Source organism: Rhea pennata, chromosome 2 (genome assembly GCF_028389875.1).
Source record: "Rhea pennata isolate bPtePen1 chromosome 2, bPtePen1.pri, whole genome shotgun sequence".
Classification (NCBI taxonomy): domain Eukaryota; kingdom Metazoa; phylum Chordata; class Aves; order Rheiformes; family Rheidae; genus Rhea; species Rhea pennata.
Genome location: NC_084664.1, coordinates 95557049 through 95583685, shown reverse-complemented (window position 1 = coordinate 95583685; position 26637 = coordinate 95557049). Strand labels below are relative to the sequence as shown.

The 26637-nt window shown below is 40.4% G+C and overlaps 1 protein-coding gene across 1 annotated transcript in view; it reads left to right on the top strand.

Moving 5' to 3' along the window:
* The first annotated feature begins 4106 nt into the window (after positions 1-4106).
* The window catches only part of PHACTR1 (phosphatase and actin regulator 1), a 306637-nt gene continuing 284106 nt past the window's right edge, over positions 4107-26637 (top strand). Inside the window, exons 1-3 of the mRNA XM_062568046.1 lie at positions 4107-4167; positions 15629-15775; positions 17263-17409. Of these exons, the coding sequence (XP_062424030.1) occupies positions 4107-4167; positions 15629-15775; positions 17263-17409 (355 nt within the window). The remainder of the gene's footprint in view (positions 4168-15628; positions 15776-17262; positions 17410-26637) is intronic.

Genomic DNA, 26637 nt, shown 5'->3' with positions numbered 1-26637 from the left:
AGAAGGCTGATGAACAGGCGCTATAAAACATTCTCTAGTATGCGAGGTTGTATCTGTCTCATCCTCTTGGTGACTGGTAGATCCAGTGCCTCTAGAAAAAAAGTATTCTGTACTGACTGCAAGTAGGCAGACACGGTCAATGCAGAGAGTGAAGGATAGTCTTCTCCTGTTTTCCATTTCTCATTCTCTGCCTTTGACTGCGTGCCAGCTTTTCTTCTTCTTTTTTCTGCTTTTCTGTTGAAGAAAGTCAGCTGGGCTAAACAGGTGGCTAGCCCTTGGTCCATAGATAATGGATCCAACAATTATCAGAGGATAGCTTGGAGGGACCTACTGTTCCACAGTCATCAGGGCAAATATAAACTCTCCAAAATGCAAACAATAAGGTGTTAGTAAGCCTCCAAATTGCAAAGAGGAAGGCTTGCAGTGTTCTTGCTGTTTGTTTTTGTTTTAACTTGTGCTTAGGAATGAAAATGTTTGTCACACTTCTGAAAACACGAACAGTGTGCATAAGCCAGACCCACCACTCAAGGTGACACTGTGACATTCCTACTCAACCCAACCATATTTAGCAGCATGCTCATGTAGGAACTGCTAGGCCAGATTCTACCTGAAGCCCATATAGCTCATCCTTATCTTTGATATCATCTGGGTGCTTTGAAGAAGCATGTTAGAAACCTCAGAGTTGTAATAATCTGCTCATAGGGATTCTTTCATTCTGACCCGCACCAAAGAACCTGTTCTCTGAGGGTTTATATATCTTCTTGGGTTTCTTCTTAAAAGCTCCAAAACCTCTCATTTAATGAAGTTATCTGATAATGAAAGTCTAGCCTTACAGAACCTCTAGTTTTGATCACCAGTAATGTTTTATGGCAATACATGTTAGAGGGTATTTTTAGCTGACTTCTTAAGTAGAACATTTGCAAATATCAGAAGACTAAGTGTGATTGTCTTCCCTGACACTACTCTTGCCCAGAATTTCTGAGATAAAATTTATCAATGGATCACTTTATTGCAGCTGTCTTCAAATTCTGCTCTATTTCCAAAATCAGAGTTCAGAGAACTATCCTAAGAGCTGCTGGAAGCAGTAAATTCCTGTCTGTCTTGCGAGGGATGCCCTGTGAAGCTCCATAGCACTGTCTATGCTAGCCTCTAGTGCTTGGCTTCATTAGGCTTCCAAAACAATGTGAAACTCCAGTAACATTGAACTAGATGAATTGTAAGCCACAGTTAAAAAAAAAAAAAAAAAAAAAAAAAAAAAAAAAAAAAAAGTTGTGCTATCATTAACTATCCAAGCCCACTTTCAAATTTAGAAAAGACATATTATCTGGAAAGTCTTTCCATCACTGGAAAGACCTCCATAGAAACATATCAGGGTCATGTTTAAGCTATCATGACATGACACTGTGCTCCTTGATTTATGTTTTTACTTATAATTTGACTGAGTAGTTTGTTGCAATGTACTGCTAAATGGAGGAAAAATCAGAAACTGCATCAGACAGCCACTCTGAATTTCATTCTAGAAAATAACTGACAATTATAATTACTCACCATGTTTCTGGCTCAGAATAAAAGTGGCATTGCAAAAAACCACACTGAACATTTGTCGTGATTAGAAAATGCTCCACACCTTGGAGTGCAGTGGAGACATAAGAATAATTTTAAATGCAAATTAAATTGTGGGGGTAGCAAAGAGAACAGATAAAAGACAGTAAAACAAAGCCTTTCACATTCCTCAAATTAGCAGGCTAATGTAATATAAAAAAAAAGCAGTACTACCCAGATCTCTCCTAAGAGCTTTCATTTCATCATAATATAAAACAGCAGATCCGTCACCTTTCTCTGTTCAGTACTCTTGATTTCGAGGTTGAAGTGAAAATTAGAAGCTGCTCATTCTGGCTCAGACTGGGGTTGCATTTGCTTAGTCTTATTCCATGTCAGTAGGATGGAAAGAGGTCAGTAACACTGGTAAGTACCTATCTCCTGCATCTGCTTTTATTTTTTTAATTTTTAATCTTTTGCACAGAGCTTTTGCTTTTGATCAATGTATATTTCTTGCAAAAGCTACATCATGTATTTTGTATAAAGATATATCTTGTATAGAAATGCAATGATTCCTAGAGAATGCTTGTATCATCTAACATCATCAAATGTTAGAACACCATCAAGAATGAATGAATTACTGAAAGTAGAAATTCTGCAATAGGAAAGGTTTCTGGATAATCTATATATTTCATAACATCACTGGAACATTTTGTGTGTTGCTTTTTCTGTATGCCTCATCCAACAAGCAGTACCAGAAAAGAACTGAATCTTTTCAAGATCTCATTATTTGCATTATATTCATAATAAAATATTTAACAGTCTCATTACTTTTGTGCTTACTGATGAAGAAAGAGATTTTAGTTAGTGAAAGCAAATTATTAGACCAAACAAAATGCTATGGTTAATCATTATGAAACACTTAAAATATGAGAATATGAGATGCAATGAGGAAGGTTAGAGTGAAAAACAAATCCTTAAGGAAACTTGCTGTAGATTTTTTTTTTCCCTGGGAAAGTTTTTATCGAATCAAAAAGAGGGGCTTAATTGTTCAGTATGAAGGGTGAGGGGGAGTGGGGGAGATGATCGTAGTGTCACCTCCTGTTGCTAAGTAACAACATCTCCTGGCCATTTTTATTTGATAAAGGAGGTCCAGTTGACGTTATGCATTATTCATCAGAGTTCCAATCAAACAATCAAAATTGTTTGCTTACACTGGGGACATTTAGTAAGATCAAAGAAGCCCTCCTTGAAACTACTAGAGCTTACATCACTGCCAGGCAGCTCTTGGTATTTTGCAGTAAGTATCGTTTGTGGGTTTGGGAGTGCTACAATAAAGCGATTTGCTGAGGAATTTTAGAAGTTTGCTCATCAGAATAGGTTTCTAAATTTTAAAAAAGATTGCATGTTAACTGATGAAAACTGAACGGAAATAAAAAATAGCGTTGGAACTCTGATTTCCTGATTTTTAGCCAAAGTAGTTAAAGGAATTGCTTGAAACAAGGGGTCAGTCTTCCTGTCTAAATCTTTCTGTTAGTTTTGCTGGAAAAGGACTAAAGGTATGCCTGTCTGCCTGTCTTTAAAACAAGTGTTGTTTGTATGCTTACATTAACATGCTGTAGCTAACTGAGGTTTGGAGAAGAGATCCAGATTATGTATTTTCTGCAAATCCTAGATTTTTATGTGAGTTGTTCAGACTAGAAGAAAATGCAGGAGGTAGCAAGAACATCGGAGAAGGGTCATGATAATGTGCAGACTCCCAGGAACTCTGTGTGGCAGGGGCAAACCTGATTCAGTGTGTGTGTCTTAGATGTAAACTAGGATCTAAGGCAGATCTGAGGCTCAGGAGAATGTCAAAAAGATAAACTTTAGCTATGAAGCAGTGCTTGCAGTGTCCTACCATTTGTTAATGATTGCTCTTATTATATCTTTTGAAATTGATGGTGGCATGTTCTGCTGCAACTTGGGGTCAGTAAAAGGGGAGAGGGGAGAAAAGGCTCATTTCTTTTTATTTAGGTGGAATGAAATATGAGAAAAAGTGCAGTCTTGAGTCTTCATTTCTAGTTCAGTGTTTTGGCATAATTGGCACTAATGCTATCTTTGATGTAGTCTATTACAGTAGGATCTAGCACTGTTGCTGCCCTGCTGAATGGCTAAAGAAGGTCCGTGCCGTGAGATTTCTTGATGTTATTTTTAAGATCAAATGTAACAGGCAGGTGAATCTAAGTGTGTATTGTAAGAAATGGAGACTGAGGTGAGGATAAAGGTGAATGTACTTGAAATCTTGCTAATGCTGTAACAGCACTTTTCTCTTATGGCTATAAACAAGGATTTAAACAAAATAACCTGTCTAAAATAAAGAAGGCTATTTATCAGGTTCTACAAATAGAGATTTGAGAATGTTTTCACCATAATACGTCAAACTAAGTATTTTGATGACTCTCTACACAATTCTTTCCACAAAGAAATTTATCAGCTTTTTTGTCTGACAGCTCTATTATTTTCCCCAGCAATCTGACTGATCATCGATACAGGAGTATTGTACGCAAACACAAAGTTCCTTCAAAATGGACTACTTTTTGGATGTCGAGTCTGCTCACAGACTGTTTTACAGTCAAGGGGCTCAAGGTAAGAAACTCTGGACACTGTTTCAGAATACAACTATTATAACTGTGTAATAAGATATATGGGCCTTAACCCTGTGACTGGCTGGCACCTGTGACTGAACTACTGAAGTGTAAGGAGGCATGGGGAAAGACCTTCAAAATGCATGGGGTGTAAAGCGAATTGTAAGAACAGCAATGATAGGGCTGATTCGCTCCTTTGGAGGATAAGCAAAAGCTTATTGCTGTTGGGTGCATAGCAGGGACAAAAGGAACTCTGAGATCCAGACTCTGGCAGTGCAGAGCCAGAATGGACAAGTCAGAGGGGACGGCTATCTCCTACTGCATGCTGTGTAAATATGTGATATGCTTCCCCTTCCTCCTCACTTCTCAGTGCTGGCAGCATTGCTTAGGACATATAATGTAGTGCTGTAGCAATAACCAACTTAGGAAAACTCTGAGACACTCCAATGTGCTGTACACAAACGGCACACGCTGACAGAGTCTGTATCCTTCCCCTGTGAAATACTGGCCCCCACTGAGTAATAGCGGTGCAAGAGACAGACGGAGTAAACAAACTTCCTAACTTTAATGTAGTTGAGACTTGTTTATGACACAGAAAAATGGTATTTTTGCTATCATTGTACATCAGTGTACACATTTCTCACCAGCTCTATTTTTGCAGAAAATTTGCAACTTCAAAGAGGAAAGGTTTTTCTATTGCTTATAAAAACCTTTAAGCACCGTGATAAATTGAAGAAAAATGTAAGGACCAAGAAGCTCTGCTGACCTTTGTTTTCACCTACTGCCTGTTTTCTGAAAACCCGGTCCAGTATTCTTCATAGTTAACTTTATTCAGTTGCTAGTTAAAGTCCAGCCAGCAGACAGTTCTGCATTCTGCAGTGTCTTCTCCAAGAGCAAAACCTAATCCATGCAGGAAATGCCACCCTCTCAGGATGCACAGGGGTCAGCATCACCTTTAACTTTTGACTTGACTGTGGTGCTGCTCAATAATACATGCTGTATTGCCCAACGGTTGTCCCAGCCATCATGATGTAATTTCTTCCATATAAATCACACAGAAAAGTGTTGACAGCAAACCTTTCTTGTCACAACACAGCACTGAACTGCAACTGCAAATAGTACTTTAGGTGAAAATCCGATGAGGGCAATGACAGATCTTGCTTGCTTTTTTCCCTCTAACCGTGAAATGCAACACATACCTGAGCATTGCTACAAAAACAATATTAAAATAATAAGTTTTTAGATATTCCTATGAGAATAGACCCATTTTCAATTCCACAGAAACTAGAATGCATTGTTACGCACATCATTAGCAAGGTTTTGACCTTTAGATCTACTGCAGAGGTTTCTATCACTTTACGGAAAGAAGTAGAAACAAGCACTGGGACTTTTCGTCTCCCTGCAGGCAAACCTTCTATGAAAGATGCTAAAGACATGCTTCCACTGTGCTCAGCATGGTACAGAGGCTCCCAACCCTATTACCTGCACAACTGGGAACAGTACAGAGACAGCAGAGCCATACTGCACTTTTCACCTTTCTCTCTGCTCCCAATCCTGCACTGTTCCCAGCTCCTGTCCTTCATACTTCCCTCATACGCTCACCAGACCTCTTTACCAAAATCCTTGCACTCTTCCCCCTGCTCTTTATATCTCTGCATTTGAGACGGGCTTTCTGACAACTTGGATGCCAGCAGGGAAATTGCTATGAGCACAGAAGAGACAACGATTCTGCTCTACATTCTCAAATACTGCAACACAGCAGCCCCCGGCAAGAAGAAAAGTGCTTGAAGGAAAGAATAGATGAACAATCTGATTAGCAATAGCAGATGTGAGAGATGAAATAAGGCTAGTGCAGACAGCAGCTTCAGAGTCTTCCACTGTCTACCTCTGCTGATGTTGCACTAAGCATGAGGTGACAGAGAATGGCTTTAGTGGGTCAAGCTACAAAGCTTCTGGAAGAGTTTCACAAGCAATGTTTCTGTAGCAAATACCTTTATATTCCATCCTTACCCACAAGCCCCTTAATGGTAAGCTATCTTACCTCACATACATAAGGAACTATGCTATTCCAGCATGCTTTGGAGCTGCCTGTACAGCACTGATTACTCCTGTCATCTCTGTATGTTGTGCCAAATTTTAAGTCAGGCTTCTACAGCACAGGCATTTCTGTATAAGATAATGGCATGATTTTTCCAAACATGCGCAAAAGAACATATTTCTTTCCTTATCTGCTTTCTGAGAAACAGTTAGACTGCTTTAGCTTAACTTTCTTAAAAACCCCAAAAATACACTGAATGTGATGCACTCATTCAGCACGAATAGTGTAGCTCAACTAGCTAGTTAGGAACTGAAGAAAAGGTCTGCAGAAATCATTGTTACCAATCTGCCTAACAGGACAAGTAACTATTTGATGTTAATACAATAACATATTATTACTAGTAAATTGTGATATTAAAGAGCTTTTGTATATGCATTAAAATAGCACTATGCTAATATTGAAGGAAAGAAGACTACAGCATTCTGCGATTTAATTAAAAACAACATTGAAATGCATTGTATGTATTATTACATGTATTACTTTACTATGTGCTCTATTTACAGACCATAAAGGTGGTTTATGACCCATTTACTCTTTCTGTAAGATCTGAAGAGTTCTGCCTTTTAATCCTTTGATCCTCCAGATAAAGAAAAAATGCTTTTTCCAAAGTTTTCACGCTAATGATATGACAATGTTACAAATGACAGCTATAGAGCACTCATTGTGAACGGCACCCGCTCCCTGTGGGTGGAGGAGAAGCGAAGGAAGGAAAGGAAGATAAAATGTTGGGAAGGAGCTAAAGAGCTATGATGCTGTTGCTAGCAGGTAACAGCAAATCTCTGCTGACCTCAGGTCTTGAGTAGTCAAATGCAGGATGCCCTGACCTCAACATAGGAACTGAAACAGGGTTTTGGCAGCCAACAACTAACCGCTTCTCTAGCCTATACTGTCTGCACCAATACCCACAAATCATTCCTAATCCTGCAGAAAGCTGCAAAAAGCTGCAGAACTGCCTTTCCTGCTGTAGGGTAGGAGGAGAGGTGTGACTGAATCAGCTGCTTCCTCTCCCATCCTCTACTTCTGCAGAAGCAGCCATCACCTCACTCCTGTAGGCTGGGAGCAGGAACAGAAGATGTTTGGCCATTCAGGCTTCATGCGCTGTTCAAATAGCTGTTCCTCGTTTCCTCCAACGAAACTGAAACAGGAGGGATGGAAAAGTCACAAAAGCTGGATCTGGCAGTAGGATTATCTAGATTTAGAGCAACTTGGTAAATGAAGCCAGCTGGCTGTAGTTTTCAGATACCAGCCAAGAATATCTTAAGCCTTGTAGCCATCCCTGACTGTCTCTTCCGTGGCTGTATGCTGGGATATAGAAGATATATAGCAGTGTCCTCACCAAGCGCATAATGAGTGGTGATGCACGTGCAAGGCAGAAGCAGGGAAGAATGGATCATTGCCTCCTGGATCTGGCTCCTTGCCCTAGGAAAAATCTAAATCTTAAATCTAAACATAGACCTGGACTATAATTTTTGAAAATTGCTTCTCTCTTTGAGTACAAGTACATGTAAATAAAATACTAGGATCACCTGTGAATGTAAATGTATTCTAACTAAATATGTACCATTGCCTTCAGCCATAAGGGCTGAAGGTATGTAACAGGGTTTACAATAGGATTCAGCTCACATATCCTTAGATGTTTCCAGTGAAAATGTTTCCACCTAAAAAAATCTGACTAGCTTGACACCCTTATAATCAGTGGAGAGAAACAGTAATTTTAACAGCATGTTTCACCTAGTCTTCCTTGGGATAACCGAAATCATCTTATTCTCTCCACCGATTATAAATTCCCAGGTGGCAAACTCAGACAAAAGATGCCTGTGTTGTTGGCATTTGTTCAGGTAGAGGACTCCTATGTTGCAAAAAGGGACGTAATTCAAGAAAGGCAGTAACTTCCCTAAAATGAGTCAAGTTGTAATCCAAAGCTACAAAGGTGAAGCCCCCATCTCAGTTGTAGCCTATTTAGAAGATACAGTAGTTTTGATCTTAAAGTTCTATTTTGAGCACACACAGAAACACCTCAGATTTGACAGACTGAGCAGACTAGTGTCAAGGAGCAGCAGGAGCAGGCAGCTCCATGAGGGATGGTAAGCCAAAAGTCAGCGACACAGGCAGAGGCAGTGGCATCACTAACAAGAGGCAAGGCACCACGGTACCCGAACAAAGGGAGCAGAGCAGGTCCAGTGACAGTCATCAGGTTCAGACAAACGTCCAGACCACCTACCAAGTTCATAATGATGAGGCAGGTACAAAGCCAAGCTGGGACACCACGTCAGCAATCAGGATCTGGACCGGTGAGGGACATAGCCACCGGAGTGGTTGCAACCTAGCTAAGAAAGGGGCCAAGAGCCTCAGTGTAAATGCAGCTTCCAAGAGGAAGGAGGAGAGATGCTGTTGAGGTTTCTTCTTGCTCTTAAAGAAAGCCTTCTCAAACTGCTAGGCTTGTTCAGCAGAAGGAAACAAGGAGCCGCCCTCCTCCCTGAGTCTTGCTGTGCTCAGTGCCACAGGTGTTCTGCAAATGAAGCCAACACTGCTGGATGGGTCCTCCTACAAAACACCATTACTTCCTTTTGAAGCATAACCAAAGGAGGAGGTGATACCTGTTCTTAACATTTAATAGCTTTGTGCCGGGATTTTTTTACCAGAAAGGGTGAAACACAGGTTCAGTTCCCTCTTCTGACTGAGGGAATACAAAAACTCAGGTCTAACCCCTGCTTCCAGTGCCCTAAACAGCCAGGCTGTAGACTGTTCAAGTAGGGGAATGCTGAATCCTTCCTGTCAAAAGCCTGAAGCACAAAATTCAAGAACCATTGGAGCAGAAGGAGAACTCCATGTCTACTGGAGTAAATGCTCTCAGATGGAGTCTGGCCCCATCACTGTCTCCCTCATACCTGAACTCTTTTTTCGTATGTAACACATATTGCCCTGTGACGGCATACAGTTGCAGCAAGGAGCTTGCAGTGCCTCACTGATCTTAGCACTTAGACTGGGCCACTGTGCAAAAGGGGAGGAAATCCCTTGAATGAAAATTAAGAGAGAAAAATTACTTCTGCTCAGCATATTGAAATGAAGGGTTTAGGGACCATCACAAAAGAGGGTTGCCTGCAGCAGACTGCATGTAGCTCTTCTCCGTGGTGAGACTGAGGGAAGGGGTATAAAATCATTTCTAATTTTCTGGAAACATGAGTCCATGCTTTTCCAGTTTCATCTCCTTTTACACCAGCAGGGGGCCCAATGCTTAAAATTATCTTCATTAATCAAGTGTTTCTGAGAGGCTTCTATATACTTGAAAGTGTTTGCCAGTCTGTTTGGCAGGATACACTGTGCTTATTTAAGTAACTGCACAAAACTCTCTTGAAGACTTAGCTTAAACTATGTTTATATCCATAAACTATTTATGGATCCACTTACATTAGGTATTCTCATACTGGTTGCAACTTCCTGCAATCTACTTGATGACTTTAAAAGAGTGATTAAAAAACGTAAAGTAGAAAAAAATATGGAAATAAGCAAGAAACATAGGGCAAATGGATAATATATGCATAATATTGTAAAGACAGATGGGATGATTGCTCAAGAGATTCCACGAAATCCTTCTCCTATATCAGCTTTCCAGGTTTGATTTAATAAAATGCTCCTAGTTAATTTTAATTCCACATTTGCCTGCTTCCTGCTCTATCTCCACAATTTATTTTACTGTGCTTCACTTTCACGCATTTATTTTAATTCACGCAGTGCTGATTCATTCTAGATGCCTGACTTTAATCACTGCTGACTACTTAGTGCTATCTTCTTTCTGTTTTTATATATTAAATTACATCCAGTATTTTACCAAAGTGTATTACTACAATATCTGCAAACCCTAGTCCAGATTTTTTCCATTGCAAACTTGTTTTTTGTTTAAAGTAATATTAGGCTACTACACGCACCAAAATTTTATATGATTAATCCAGTCTGTAGATTAACATCTCTTCAGAGCTATGTTATTTTGCAAATCTCTTTTTTTTTATTCATGTGATGTCACTAGTTCTTAAATTAGCAACATTAATAACAGCAAATTTGTAACAGTAAGTGTGCATTCCTGATGTAATAGATTTCTCTTTAAATCTCAGGAAATAATGGATCAACATTTACCTCATCTTTTTAAACTTTTTTTCCCCTCCTTCTCCCATTCCATTCTGTTATGTCCCTATTACTTAGGGCTTAGAATTTAGGAACTGGCAAATTAGTGTTATGATCTGAGTCTCTGGCTTGCAGGCCAGATAGATTATCTTCACCAACTGTATAAAAATTGCTCAGATGAGTTGCTGTAACTGTGCTTCTGCTACTTTTTGTTCATTATTTCAATATATAGTCAACTAAATTAAAGGCAGAAGAAATGAGAGTGCCCTAATTCTCAGCAGGCTATCTAAATATTAAAATTCTTTTTGAGATCCAGTGCTAGATATCCCTATATATGGAAAACTTAGGCATGAATCACAGATGAAGAATTTACTTCTGAATACTAAATCTAAATACTAATTAGTTCATTTCAATCACATTGGCTTTCTTTTTAATGAGCTAGTTAGTTATTTCCGCTGGATTCACTGTCCTTCATTTATTCCTTTATTTCTTCTAGTTAAAATAACCAAGTCTCTACTTGTCCACATCTCACAAACTATCCTATTTTTTTAAAAAAGTATTAACTGTTTTCTGAAGCCCATGCCTTTTGACACAAAGGCAGAAGAACAAGTCTGCTTCCTCTAAAATGCACAAAAAAAAAAAAAAAAATGCTACATAGGCAAACTGTGCATACATTTACCCAACTACAATGTCCAGCACGAAAATGATCCTTTTGTACGTATACTATTGTATATAACCCTCAAGCCTGTGTTTTGAAACTATGTATCTAAGTCCTTTCTTTCAGATTACTGATGTCCATCAAGCCACTGTCAAAGAGCTCAACAACTTCGCTTTAGAAAAATGCAGCAATCTATTTGCACATATTTCTCTGTTTATCCAGGAGTCACAAGCCTATAAATCACTTTTCATAAATGATAAATTATGTCCTCTGCAGTGCTTGCACACATTCAACTTCTTTCGTCTCCTGCCAGTCATGCCCCATTTCACCTCTCTAATCCTTCAAATATTGTTCTTCACCACTTGAATTTAAAACAAGACAAGAAAGAAATGGCATTAAATTGCACCATGAGATTCTACTTTGTAGTAAACATCCACTTGCACATATTGCTTGGACTGTCTTTAAGGAGTATTCATAACTGATCAATTTTTTAGCACAGATAGAAAACCATGTTCTAGGTGCATCAAAACATGCATAGATTTATGTTTTTAAAGCTCCTATCTGTCCAAAACCAGATATTCTAAGGATAATATGTTGTTCAAAATTTGCCCTGAGAATTTAGTTTTTCCTCAAAAAAAAGTCTGAAAGACTTTTGATGTACAACTAACATACCTCTATGGCTTTTTCCGTATTATTTGAAGTTGCTTTAATTCTACACGTCAGAAACTTATCCCTTTCAATGCATTTAGGTCTGGACATCTCAAGCAAAACATTTTAGCACTTTCTTTGCAGTAAGATCCAAAAAATCATCATAATTAAAGAGCTTTTGCCATTAGGAAGAAAGACTCTGTTATGCAAGTTGCAGTTCCAGGCCCTACTGGTCTAACAGTGAACATCGTATCTGTATCACTAATGAGGTGTTTTAGAAGCATTATAATAAAAGTTGATGGATAAAAGTGGATGAAAAGCCTAGATGAACATCATGGATTTTTTGATCAGTTTTTAAGAGGATGACTTTTCACTTCTGAAAGTTTTCTGATTAAAAGTCCAAAATTTTTCTAAATATACAATTCTTAAAAGATCTGTATTATGACATTTAAAACAAATGTACTTTTGGCAAACAAAAATTAGCAATCATTTTTATTAAAATATGTAAAAGCTTATTTTAATGGAAAAAATGAAAATGCCAGAAGTCATTTGTAACACCCCCCCCATATTTTCTATAATTTCAAGTGGTATTCAAAAATTGGACCACTTGTGGATGTAACTAAATATACTTAAATTTCTTGTTTAAAATACCTCTGAATGAAATATAATAATTCATGTATTTCCTATTCTCCTCTTCCAAGCCCACATTTGTGTCATACTTCAATAACAAACAGTATTTTTAGACAATGAAGTTGAGATTATATATAATCAATTTTAGCATGTTAGTACACATATTACAGCATCTTTTTTAAAAATATTTTTTCCTGCATAAGCATTCTTTCCCTTTCTAACAAATACGAAGCAAGATGTTGCTAAAATGTGTTGATCCCTTTGTAACCCTATCAAAAGCAATGCAAATAGAATGAATGAATTTAACACAAATGACTGATTTGCATTCTAAGAACAATATAGCATTACACTGGCTATCTAAAAGGAGCTTCTAGATACTGCTCTCAAATCACTTTGCAGTATAAGCAGGTCCCTTAACATGTATTGCGATGTCATTCCTTTACTCCAAGACCTTCAAGAGGCCTTTCTAACTTTCCTGTAAAACTATCGCTTAAAAATGTATGCCAGAGATTGAGCTCCTTTGTGGAAAGTATCTCAAGCTAGAAAAACATGCTGGTTATCTGTGATGGATGCATCGATTACATTATCAGCTAATGCTGATAGCTTTACTAAAGGCAAATCTTTTTCTTCATAAGGAGTGTTACGAGTTGTTGTTAGGAAAGGCTATATATATACTATCTCCATCTGAAATTTTTTCAATATTTATTTAAGATTTCCAATCTTTCCATGAACATTCCTGCCAGGAAAATACTTAAAAATATACACATAAAGGGGAGACAATTATGGTTGTTGAAGTAATACATAATGATTGCTTCAGGAAACATTTTCCAACATCCACCTACTTCTGGTAAAAATAAATACATGCCAGACCTCAATAGCTTTATCTCAAAAGTAAAAATGATTTTTATATAATCACAAAGGAAAACTCACTCTTATCTTCTGCATACAATAATGGTATATTAATTTGCATGTTTTTTTCAAATGGTCTCCTGTGCTCTGATCCAGTCCCACATGAAACGCATGGGTACCCTTTCACTGACTTTAACTACCACTGGATCATGTCAGTTTTATCAGACAAATCTTGTATGTGGCTGTTTTGCAAGACGATTTTTACAACGTTGACTTCATATAAAAATAAATCATCCTTAAGTGCAAATTTGATGATGCATTAAACAAAATTTTCCATTGCAGAAATTTTCCATTTGCTTTTATCTTCGTTACTGCACATCCATTACAACAGAGAAATAGTTTACAGTCTAATGGAAATGTTTACTTTAGCATAATCTAAATAGCTGATCCTGTTAAATCAATTTTAACTCTTGCCCTTTTCTTGTATTTCAGATCCAAATGGTAGTTTAGAAATGAGCAAAATCTTGAAAGAAAACTAGTTAAAACCCAAAACAAAATAAGCTAGAGCAGAAATATCAAGGCCAATGGTTGTTTGGTAAACTATGTAATTCTGCAAATTGAAAAATACAGAGTGGCAGCTTTTGTTAAATCATATTAATTATACACTATCATGCCTAAAGCCTGACTGGTGGTAGGCATCTGAAGGCTTCTGATAGACAGATATTATTTAGAACTCTAAAAAACTCTTTAAAGAAAATCTCAGTTACAAGGCTGTAGAATTTGCCATTAGTCACTATCAGCCGTGCTCTCATCCCCAGCAGGAAAACAGACTTATTGTTAGCTATTTGAAGTGCAATAGCTAACAAAAAGCTTAAAATAAAGAATTTTTTAGGCCAGATGATGCCAAGCACCAAGAAAAATCCTGGGTTTAAATCTCTTTTGGAACGAGTGCAAAAGTGTGCCATGGCCAATCTGAGGGCACGTGAGTGTTGGGGTGTGACAGGCACAAGAATTAAACCCAGTTCTCCCAAGCCCATGTCAAAGACCTAATAAAGGGATAGCATTTGAGGGGTGGGGTGAACCTCCTAAGCTGCAAATTTTTGGGAAGCATTCTTATAAGAGAGAGTATATTTTCTTGCACAGTCCCACATTAAAGGTAATGTTAATAGTCCTTAAGAGACCCACATTAAGGATAAGGAGGGACTTTGAAGCAGGAATTCTCTTTCCAGCTACATAGGAGGTGGACAGGAGAGAAATGTACTGACAGGGTACTTACCCAGCATGATACTCATGCTTGAAGTGATCAGCCAGATGCCATCCAGCATTTGTGATAATCTTTTTCTACTCAGAGAGAGAAATGAGTGGGATATATTTATAGGGGCTCTTCTGTTTGTGATTTGTAATTTATAGGCTCAGCACTCAAAGCATTGGGCAGTGGCTCATAATTATTTTTCACGTGAAAAACACCTACATTAAAGGAACGTTATCAAGGCTGTGAGGTCAAGTGCTAAATACACAGGCAACGCCAGAATGAAAGGTGCCTCTGCAACATTAATTCACTTCCCTTATACATATGTATTATGGTACTGTTTCTAATTACATGATGACACAGTAATTTTTTACCATCTTACAACTTGTTTCATCAGTGCACAGAGTGGGCAGTGCTCACTTAATAAGCCAATATTAAATATTTTGCTTTCTCCTCCTTGAAGGCATGGCCCCAAGCCATTTAAACCCTGTTCAAAAGACAGAAATACTAATTTCGTTATGGGCTTTTCATTGGTGTATGGATTCTTCACTAAAGCGTATGGATTCTTTACAAATATTAAGGAATTTATATTTTCACAAAATCCCTACTGGAAGAGAAAATGATGATTCTCCCCACTTCACAGCTGAGAAAGTAAGGTGTAAAGAGATCAGGAACAAAAGGTGGCTGTCAATTTTTAGTGCCCAAATTAAGGTAACAAGAAACTGACTTTGGAGATAGATGTTGTATATATCACCTCATGTGTTCAAAGCACAACATACACTGAGGTTGTAAAACTACAAGAGTACTTAATACTTCCATTACTCAGACACTACAGTCTCAAATCTTCTGTTGAGAAAAGGGGGGCTGCAGGTACTGGACAGTTGTGTAAACAACACTTTAAGTGGCAAGACGAAGAACATCCGATATGAATTCTGTGGAAGAAACAGAGCAGAACCTGCATCTTCTGGGCATCCTGCTTAGCTATCTTTTTTCATCTTGTCATTGCATCATTCAGCACAGCATTTAAATTCTGCAGCACGTGAGGAAGGGACTCTAAGGACACCTCTTCTTCTGCTACATAGTACAGGCTTTCTTTTGTGATTTTCTTGAGTGATTTTCTTTTTCCTCCTTTCTTCTCCCCCCTTTCTTCCTCTTCCCCTTTCCCCTTTCTCCTTTCTTCCACTATTTTCCCCTTCATTCTTTCTTATCAGCTCGTCGGGCAACTCTCCTCACTGTGCCCACACTGATGTCAGCATCTTCTGAGGAGGACATAGACCGGAGACCCATCAGAAGACTCCGGTCTAAGAGTGATACCCCCTACCTAGAAGAGGCAAGAATCTGCTTCAACCTTGATACAGGTAAGACCATATCCCTTCCCCCTCCTTATGAACAGAGTATGATATTAATTGAAGACTTTACTGTGATACACACACACCAAAGGGTACCTTCCTGTCCACCTTGTGGTATGGTGGTTCACTGGAGATCCAAGGATGAAGCAGCTGTTTAACTACAAGCATCTGAACATGAATCCTTTTCAAAATTCTCCTGCAAGTACTAACAAAAGATGTTTCCCTGGTTTAGCCTGGGTCTTTAGCCAATGAGATCAAAAAGAGAGTAAAAAAGAATGGGTTTGCAAACAAGATCTATCTGCACCCTGTCCAGTGCAATAAGCAGGAAACCTGTTGTCTCGTGAACATTTATGAAGAGATTAGACCTAACAGCAGACTTCAGCTAACCTAACATTACAATCACTGAGAAACATCCAGGATGCCTCAAAACATCCATAGGTTTATTGGCAAAAGTGCAACACGGAATTGTTGATTTTGCAGGAATGAGTAAGAGAACTGTCTCAAAAAAATTCAGACGTGCCAACGTCTGCAGCCCTGGCACTCACAGAAACTTTTGTTACTGAGGCTGACCAAAACAAAAGGTTTCCAAGATGCTGAACAACCTGGTGACTCTAAACTGATTGCGTTCTCTTCACAAAATCTGCATTAGGCAGAAAGAACTGGTACACTCGCTGCTATACATTTTAACTGTTTAACTCTTATTTTATGCAGCACTTCTGTGCTACCTAGATTTAAAAAAAACCCAGCATTTTTAAATTATTTTTGTCACACTAACATCTGAAGGTCCCAACTGAGACTGGAGCCCCAGTATGGCATGCAGCCTGCAACCACATGAGAAATATTGTCTGCAGAAAGAGCTGTCCGTTGACTAGAGAAGGCAGAACGGTGGGGAGGAAGCAAAAATATAGTCCTCCCTCCCCCCAAACACCTGCCACAGTGAGTTATGGACGCGGGTCCCAGGCTCTAAGCGACAGAGTAGTTTTTGGAAACGGAGCACGAGCTCCTCAGCCACCTCGGCGGTTTAACGCCGCGATCGACGCGCCCCGTAACGAGCGCGTCTGCCCAGGCCGGGCCGGGCACCTCGGCTCCGCCGCGGCTCCCGCCCCGGCCCCGGCCCCCGCAGAGGCTCAAGCGGCAGCTCCGCGGAGCCCGGGGCCGCCGCCGCGCCGCGGCCTCCCCCGCGCCGCGCCGCGGGCCCGAGCGGCGGCTCCGCAGGCGCCTCGCGGGGTATCAACGGCCCCGCGGCGCCGCCGCCCCCTTGGGGCGGCCGGGCCGGGGCAGCGGCGGGCGCCGCCGCTCCCGTCCGCGGATCCTTCACGGGTTTTCCCTCTCTCCTTCCCTCTCCCTCCCTCCGCTCCTCTCTCCCTTTCCCTCTCTCTTTCCCCCCTTCCTCCCCTCCCCCTCCCCCGCGCCTCTTCCTCCTCCTCCCTCCACCCCCTCCTCCTCCTCCTCCTCCCCCGCCGCCCCTCTCCTCGCTCGCCTCTCGCCCTCGCCAGCTCGCCGGGCCACGCTGCTCACTGTGCCCACCTTAATGGCGGCATCTTCCGAGGAGGACATCGACCGGCGGCCCATCCGCAGAGTGCGCTCCAAGAGCGACACCCCCTACCTCGCCGAGGCCCGCATCTCCTTCAACCTCGACACAGGTACGGCACGGCACGGCACGGCACGGCACGGCACGGCGCGCCGCCGCCGCCTTTGTGCGGGGCCGGGCCGCCCCCCCGCCCCCCCGCCCGCGGCCGCGCTGCACCGCCGCCCGCGCCGCTTTGCCCCCCGCCCGCGGGGGCCTCGTCCACGCGGCGCCCGGCGGCTCGCACCGCCCCGAGCCCGCTGTGCCTCCCGAGGCCCCCGGCCGCCTGCCGGCCCCTCCGCGCGGCCCCGTCCCGCGGCCGCCGCCCGCCGCGTTCCTGTTTCCACGCCTGACAAAGCCCCCCGCGGGTCTGACCCTCCTGACCGCCCTGCCCCGCTGCTGCTGCGCCTTCCTCCCTGCCTCCTCTTCCTCACGGCTCCTCTGAGATTTCCGCCGTCCCCTTCAGTCCAGCCGCACGTGGTGACCAGCCTGCTTCTCTCCTGCTAGGCCTCTTGTTTTCCCTCCTTCCCTGACCTTTCCTTTCCCTGTGGGCTCTGTCCACAGTAAACTACACCAGGGCCTACGTGCTCTCCAAAACGAAGGGAAGGAAAGTACTCCCGGTGCGTCCCCCCTGTGCCAGACCAGCCTCCCTCTGCCTGCGAGGGAGCGAATGAGGATCTGCAGCCAGCAGGCTCTGCTGCAGCCTCCCTTGTGCCCCAGCGGCACACAGAATGACCCAGCTGCGTGGAGTGCTTCCACGCAACTCCTCTTCCAGCCGAGCCTGTCGACTCCTTGCCAGCTGAAAGGGGACGAGAGCTGCCTCGGCGTTGCTGCTTGCCACGCTGCAGCCTTCCCCCAGGGCTCCTCCCCGCTTTCAGCTGGCGGAAAGTTGGAGATGGCAGAGATCTGCTTTCTCCTCCCTTTGGAGATGGAACAGATTTTCCCTGCCCACCTGGTACCCTGGCTGTAATCACACCCATGCTAATGGGCAATAGGCAGTTTGGATGTGCCATTGATGGAATGGTTGGTCACGTTGCGTGGTGGGTCACTAATTTCTTCTGGTCATGACTTATAACGACCTACCGGTAAGTTGGGTGGCATTTCAGGGTGCAAGGTGGAATACAATGCCAAATCCAAGCCTCAGCTCTGTAGAACTGGGAGTGAAGAAAGAGATTGAATGGGAAGGACCATTTCCATGTATAAAAAGAGGCTATGTATGGTTAGTTAGTTGACTGCTGAGATAAACCCAGTGTTGGCTTGTGCTGTCACAGGTAATATTATGTCATGTAGTTATAAATAGATAAACCAGTTAAGAGGAAGGCACCTTCAGGTCACCTGGTGCCTCACATTACTATGCTGAGCTAGACATGCTGTCTGTACTATGACAAATCCCAGAGGTTGTGCAAGTTGCTAGATACCTCTTTCCTGCAATACACAGGAAAATTGGATAATTGTGCTTAGCTTCTTTCTCTTCCTCCCCTTTCCCTTGCTCCCTTTAATAAAAGTAGCAGAGCTTTACTTTCAAACCTGGGAATGGAATTCCTTTAAAAGAAATAATTAAATAGTTATAGTGTATCAAGAATATAAATGAAAGGTGTTTTAAGTAATGCAAGTGTATGTTTTCATTAATCCATCTGGCAATGAGTAGTTTCGAGCTTTAGAAAAAATTGCTTAGCAACCAGTACCGAGTGCACGAGCCAAAGCAAGTGAAATGTGCCGGTGGTACCCACTTAATTTTTGAGCTTTTGGGTTTACTATTCTGTTTTCTGAGAAAGCCAGGAGGCCTGAATCTGAGAACTATGTGTACCAAGCAAGTAGATGTTAGAAAATTTGTTTAGCCACTTCTGCTTGTTCTTGATGATGGTAGAGGATTTGCTTTTGAAACATCTTGGTTATGAGGCGCAATAGTCTTTATTTTTGTGTATGTGTGTAAAAAAGTATTTCTAAAGTTATTTGTTCTCATATGCAGTTTAGTTGTTGGTCATGTTATTAATGTGTTAGAGGGGATGCCAAGTAACTCTTACTATGTTAGGAAATGTTGGAGGATGGCTGCTTTTATTATGCAGCTGTCACTATCATTTTGCTTGGAAAAGTTGAAAATACAAACCACAGCACTGCCAAAGTCTATTTTCTAGCTAGTCTTCGAATTCACTTAATAGGCGTATGACTTGGGCCAGGTAAAATGCATTCACTCTGCAGTCCGTCGCTCTTCATGGGAGGGGGAAGGGGGCCTTTCCCGCGGGCGGCAATGCTCAGGGTTGGGGCGGCAGGGCCCGGGGTTGGGGGGAGCAGCAGGGCCCGGGGTTGGGGGGAGCAGCAGGGCCCGGGGCTGGGGGGCGGCAGGGCCCGGGGTTGGGGGGCGGCAGGGCCCGCGCGCGGCGCTCGCCCCGGCGCGGGCGCTGTCCGCCGCCGGCGGTGCTGAACGGCGCCCCGCGGCCCGGCTCGCTGCAGCCGCTCCTGCTCCGCCGTGGGTGGGAATTGCATTTCCCTCCCTGTCTTGTCTCTGTCCGTCAGGCGTGTGTGTGTGTGCGCAGAAGGGCATGTATATTTATCCCCCTATGCCGGCGGAGCGTGGTAGAAAGGAAGCAATGCCGTTTCCTCTACCCATTGATTCAGTCAAGAGTAAAGTGATGCTTGGGGCACAGGAAATAACCTCTTCCTTACACACTTCCCATTTAATGCATTCCATATCTACAGCTGCTGCTCAACCACTGCTTACAGAGCGGGTTTCCCACAGCTGCTACAAGTCAAGTTGGATTCCGCAGTTACTGTCTTGTTTCAGGACATGGTCAGAGTTGAGAACCAGCATGCAGCTGCTTTGCTGTATTGGAAATTAAAATCCATTTTTATTAACGAAACGTAAGCAGATGCTGTGAATATTACCCTTCTCCATTCTTAATTACAACTGCTAGTTAAGAACTAGCCGGTTTTTATCTACTTCAGCTGTAAGTTATAATTATACCATTACTGCTGTTATCTGTATTGTTGAACAACTGAGAGATTGCATACACAGAGTTAATTATACAGTTTGGGTATAGCATGAATTTGGCCTGGACTGTAAAAAAAGAATTTAAAATGATTAACAAGGCAACTTCTACCTGTTTTTTTCTTTAGATTATATTAATTATTTTTCACACTTTGTTTACTTTTCCAAAATATCCTTGTTTATTATGTTTGTTTCTAAGTCACAGTTATTATCTAGCATGAGTTAACAAATGTTGTTCAATTAGTAGAACCCAGTATATATTTTTGCTGGTTTTTCCAAACTGATTAAAATACAAAGCTGTTTTCCAAATTCAGAGTTGTTCTCCCTACTGCTATACACATGCAAATCCTATTAATCTGAGTAATATGCTCATATCAAGAGGTTAATATTTCCCAAAGGATTTAAATTACCTCTTCCACCAAGATTAATGTAGATGCATACCATCATAAAACTATAGACAGATAGGATTTTTTTTGTATATGTGACACTGAGTCAATCCACATACGGAAATTATTTTTTTAATGTTCTGAAAGGCTTTCTCCAGTGCCACACTACAGGAATCTAAAGTGTGGTCTTGCTTCTGGCTTTGGATGATGTTTTTTATTTCTCTTACCCCCTACTCTCTCTATCTCCCCCTCTTTTTTTTTTTTTTTTTTTTTTAAGGTTACTAATCTGGCATGGCTCTATCTCTTAGCATCTATCTTCAGAAAACTTAAACATGTGCAAGCTTTTAGCGCACATTTTCTCAAAAGAGTTTTAAAATTGCTTTTCTAATTTTCTTGCTTAGGCATCCAGAAATGAATCCTGATTTTGCTTCTGAAAATTTGGGCCTCCATCTGTGACAACTGTCTGATAGCATAATCTCTCTCCTGATACTGTGCCATCCTAGAAGTTCATGTATATTTACAGATTTTGACCAGTTTATACACCACTGTTTGCAAAATGTTTTACTTTTAAAATGGCAATGCCTGGTAGGTGGCTTTCAAGCTCAATAGATTAGCAGAGGTGATAACGGATAAGAAAAGAAACTACGTAGTAACTCTTACTAAATGATCCAAGATGAGTGTTTCTTCTGTCTATTCCTTTACATGGAGTCCATAGACTGCATGGAAAATCCATGTTGCAATTACATTGATTTTGTTAGAGGAGGGGGGACTAGCATGCTGAGTTGATCAAATCAGAATCTCTCTTATCCCTTCCTGTGTCAGTCACTATTACAGGCTCCTATGTATGGATAGACACTTTTTCCTAGCTGAAAAAGCATAAGCCTTATATTGCAGTTATTCACAAAGTTGATACTAGCAGAGTGATGTCTGGTTAAGCAGAGCCAGAAGCCATCTTCATCTCACCTGCCATTCTGTCTTCCTGAGATGGTTCAAGGAGTTCACCAGATGTCATTCTTTATTTGAACAAGGTTGATTTTCTGCTTAAAATTTAATCTGAGAATGAAGACTTGAGGAGAAATAAAAGCCAGGGCTTTGGAGAAGGCATATGGATGGAATGACTACAGTAGATGCACGTGGGTCAGCAAAGGGGGAGTGTTTCTTCAGAATGAATAAATTTAGCTGCTGTGGTGTAATTTAGGGGGAGGGGATTGGGTGCTGAATGTTTTTAAATATATATATGTATTTATATGTATGTATATTTATTTGTATGTATATAAATAAAAGGACTCAAAAGTATGGGCCAGTGAAGACTGTGGCCTCAGGAGTACAAGTGCTGGGTTCTGAAAGAAGGGAGAGTGGTACCAGCAGGACTGACTGGAGAGGGGTTTTTCAGACTGTGCAAACTATGGAGTGTGGCTGGATGGGTTGACCCTGAAGCACAGCACAGATGTACTTAAGTCACTCTGCAGTCTCACCTAAGTGGCTGGATCCTCAAGTGATATAAATCATTTGTTGACTTCAGCAAGGGATCTGAGCCAAATTGTAGAAATATATGTGTCTGCTTCCCTTAGATGATGAAAGATCTGTTTTATCTCTTTGTATAGAGCCACATGTTCTCCTGGAATGTGTTCTGGAAGAGCAAAGCTGAGGGGGAAAGGACTGAGTGGCACTGTAAATAATAACGTAGAGGTATAAAAAGTGTGCACAATTTTGTCATGTTTAGGGAAGAAACAGTTTGATTTCTAGAGAGATAGGGGAACTGAGTACCATTTACTGTTCTTAAGCAGTGATGATTAACTTGCATTATGGGGGGAGGGGATCAGCAGCCTGAGTAAATGCTGCTGCAAGCAGAATTCCCGGAGTGTAAAGAAGAAAGATCCTGACAGAAACTGCTGAATGGCTGAGACAAATGTTAGTGAGCGGGGAGATGGTCATAGTCGGCTGTTTCTGTGATGTAGGGGCTGGTGAGGGGAAAGCCAGGACACAGAGAACCTGAAAGAGTGACCATTAGCTTTATACACAGGAACTTTTCCAGTCTGAACTGGACGCAGAGTTGAAATCAAAAGGTTCTTCCATTTTCTCTGTCCTGTCAGTGTCCACAGTCTACTGAAGTCATACTGCTTTTCACACTTCATGATAAGCTGCTGTATTGTTGTTATTTGTATCGCTTTATTCATTCCATCATGTATCTTTAGAGGTCTGCTGAATACTTTTCAGAGGGTAAAATGATGTATGATTTGGCTTTCCAAAGGGAAGATAATGTCATGTCTTAATCTCATACGTGTTGATTTATATAGAAGGATGATATGTTTTGCTGCTGTGATCAAAGAGCAGGTTTCAGTAATTATTTGACTTGTGCACTTCATATTGCCACTGTGTAAAATAAGGAATAAAATTTATACCGAGGTGGGTAAATTCTAGAAGTATGAAAATAAAGTTAAATGATTTCACTGGATTTTTCCACAGGAAATCTCCATTCCATCCATTTTTAATTTTTTCTAAAACCTATCATTTGATTTGAAAACCTGCTCTGAAGTTTTTGAACTTGCCACTGGCCATCCTTGCTTATGATTTAGTACACTAACTCAATCATCTCCTTAGTTATTTTAAATAATATTACATTTTGGACTTGTTTTTTCATTCCTATTTATCCAACATATATTTGTGTATATCAATAATAAACTATGATTAAAATAGATAATCCCAAAATGATATAAGAATTTAAACTACTTTGGATTTATGGAGTTAATAGATTAGAAATGATGTTTAAACGGTAATCTGAAGGGCATAATTGTATTTTTTAAAATGCTTTTGAAAATATGGTAGCTTTAAGGTTTAAGGTAGAAAAGCTTGGACTCATGAGAACCAGGGAGAAATATGCAGTAGTAGGCTTTCTAACGTGTGTGGGAGGTTTTATTTCTTCCTAGAAAAAGATTAGTAAAAATGCATGCTTGGAAAAATTCTACCTACTGTCTGCTCTAATCAATCCTTCAGATTATTGTCATGGAGATCCTCTTGCATTTATGAACACAAACCACCAATTTTGGCAAAGAATTGCTTAATACCTATAAAAAAGGGGGGCCTGAACCACTGTCCTGTTTTGCCATCAGGCTTTGCATTACCAAAACTTGCGTCAGCACTTTGCCTAAATTGAATAGTGACCATTAATCTTAATGCTGCTTAGTCTGGACTGTAGCTAAAGATCATATTTGCATCTATCCCTTGTTCTGTACCTGCAGTTCAAACCCAGGAAAAAGACAGTATGGTGGTGAAAATAAGTCTCTAAATCAAACACATATCATGTGGCCATTTAGGATAATAGGCCCCTTCCAGGGTTAAGTGACGTTGCTGAAAATGCCTCAGTATCAACAGTGTATGCATCAGGTAAATGTTCTGAGGAGAGAGATCGTGACAGATGCTGAGGTTTTAGCTCTTGTGTTTGGTTTTGTAGACCTTTGACTTAAAAACGCCACTCTAAGTTTCTTAAATGAGGGCCGCATGGGAAAAGTTAGTTTAAAGGTTTTTGAAGTCATGCGAAGAGGAGAGATGTCCACGCTATCATCAAAGCAGGAATTATTAATGCAGGCTTTATTTAACAAATAGAATTGGGGACAATCTGAAGGGAAAAGCATAATTAATCAAAATCATAGAATTAACAAGAGGGAAAACGACACTAAATTTATTTCTCGGACTGCTGAATATATTATTGGAAATAGCTAAAAAATGCTTTACTATTTGATCCATTGCTTTAGCACTACACCAGGATGTCACCTTTCCCTGTCAGGGGAGCAGCTAATACCAGTGCAAGCAATGATCCTGTCATTGCTATAGCAGTGAGAGAAGGAAGGAAGGTACATATTTGCTTATGGATCAGACTGTGCAGACCTGATGTCTTTTACAGCTGACTGGATTACCTGTGACTTTAAGGCTGTTGTAGTGCTTTATTGGTAACCTCCTTCTTCATGAAAATGATGTGGCAAAATTTGCCTGAATGAAAAATTATCTGTCTTTATATTTTTGCCTTTTGCTTCCTGAACTTGTTGGGTTAACGCAATCAAGTTTATTCCTGCAAGCATACAGACTGTAAAAATCCTTTTGTTTGCTTGTTTCATTGGAAACTGTGACTTTTCTTTTTTCTTGGAACTAGGGCTTTAAGGAAACCATAGTTTCCAAAATTTCAGATGAAATTGTCAGAACTGGCAACAGTGGTCATGTATATTAGCTCCAAAATTTGGTAAAAAGAAAGAGCCTAATTCTCAGCAACAGCTGCAATTAGCCTTTATACTTAATTACTCTGAGTCAACTAATTGGTTTCATTGGGACTACTCACAGCAATACTCACAGCTAGGCATGTAAGTAAGTGCGTTCAGAATCAGTTTTAAAATTTTTAAGTTTTTGCAGTATGACTGAAAGTCATTGATGGGGAAAGACTATCCTGGGCTGTCTGCTACCAGATTGTGTAAAATTTCTATGCAAATGAAAATCTGCTATTAGCAGTTGTTTCTTTTGTTTAGAATTTAGACCATAGAATTATTGTGGAACATTACATTTCAGCAGCAAAACAGACTTGTCTGCTTTCATGTTTTCTTGATGACTAAAATTGATTGCATTGTATCTCTTATAGATAAGGTGAGCCAGTACTCAAAAAAGGGTCAGTTATAACATTTTAATTGTATTTGTTTAATGTGTTTTACATAGTAATACAATTTGTTAATGTAATCAACTAAGAATATTTTCTTTATTCAGAATACTTATAGGCTAAAATTAGTTGCAACTGATAATTTGTAATAATGCAATTCTATTGATTTCATTTAGAATTCCTTGGTTGTCTTGTTTTATTCTGATAGGCTGAGGCTAAAGCTGGACCTGCTGCAGTACATGGCTGCCTTCCCAGGGGTTCATTAAGAAATGAATGTTACTGAATATTTGAAAGAAGATTATTATTACCTTTACTGCAGGCTGTATAAATGGTGTTGTAATCATTTTCATTTCTTGAAATTACAATTTAATTTATCAAAAACAAAGTGAAGATAATATCTGAAGAAGAATTTTAGTGAGTAGCAAATACAGCAAGAAAGTTGGGAAACAAAGGTGAAAACTGAACTGACTTTGAGCAATTTCCTGTATTTCTTCTGTACTCCAGATTGTGGTTTTGTTCTGGTTTTGCAGTACAGAAGATATGAGAAGTATGTGACAAGTGTGCTTGCAAGCTGATATATACTGTATGGACACATGCCATTTTAACTATGGTGGATAAGCACTGCAGCACATATTTCAGTTAATCAGAGAATCCTTGCTATGCATAATTTATAGTGCAATATGATTTTTACGATTAGAGCTTACAGTACTTGGACAGACAGACATCTGGTTAATAGTTTATAAGCGAATTAAATGCTCAATGCATTATTAATATGGAAGAAAAATTTCATCGTGGCTAAATCTAATTCTGTGCTAGCATGTTGGAAATAGTTATTTTATAATCATACACATTACACATGCTACAACAGAAGCTGAGAATTAATATTTTAGATAATGCTATAATGGAACATAGAGGAAAAAGTATGACATTGAAATTGAACAGTATAAATAGTGTATTTTTAGTCCTACAAGCTGTACTAGGTGCTTTTAACATACCTTGAGTTTGGGATGGATTAGGATATTTGGTATTCCAGGAAGAAGAAGCCTATTTAGAAAGGTTTTAAACCTCTGTGCTAAGGGTAAACTTTAAATGGGATAAAGAAACTACGTTAGTTTTGATTGTTAAAGCAGCTTCCTTTGTATCTTGTCTTTCCTTTTGTATCCTTCTAAATCTTTTCTAGCTCTCCACGTCTTAAACACTTAAACAAGCACAGGAGAAGAAAACTACTGTGTAGGAATCTTGTCATAGCACTACTTATGCTGTTTCTTTTGTTTCTTCTTTTTCCTGATGAGC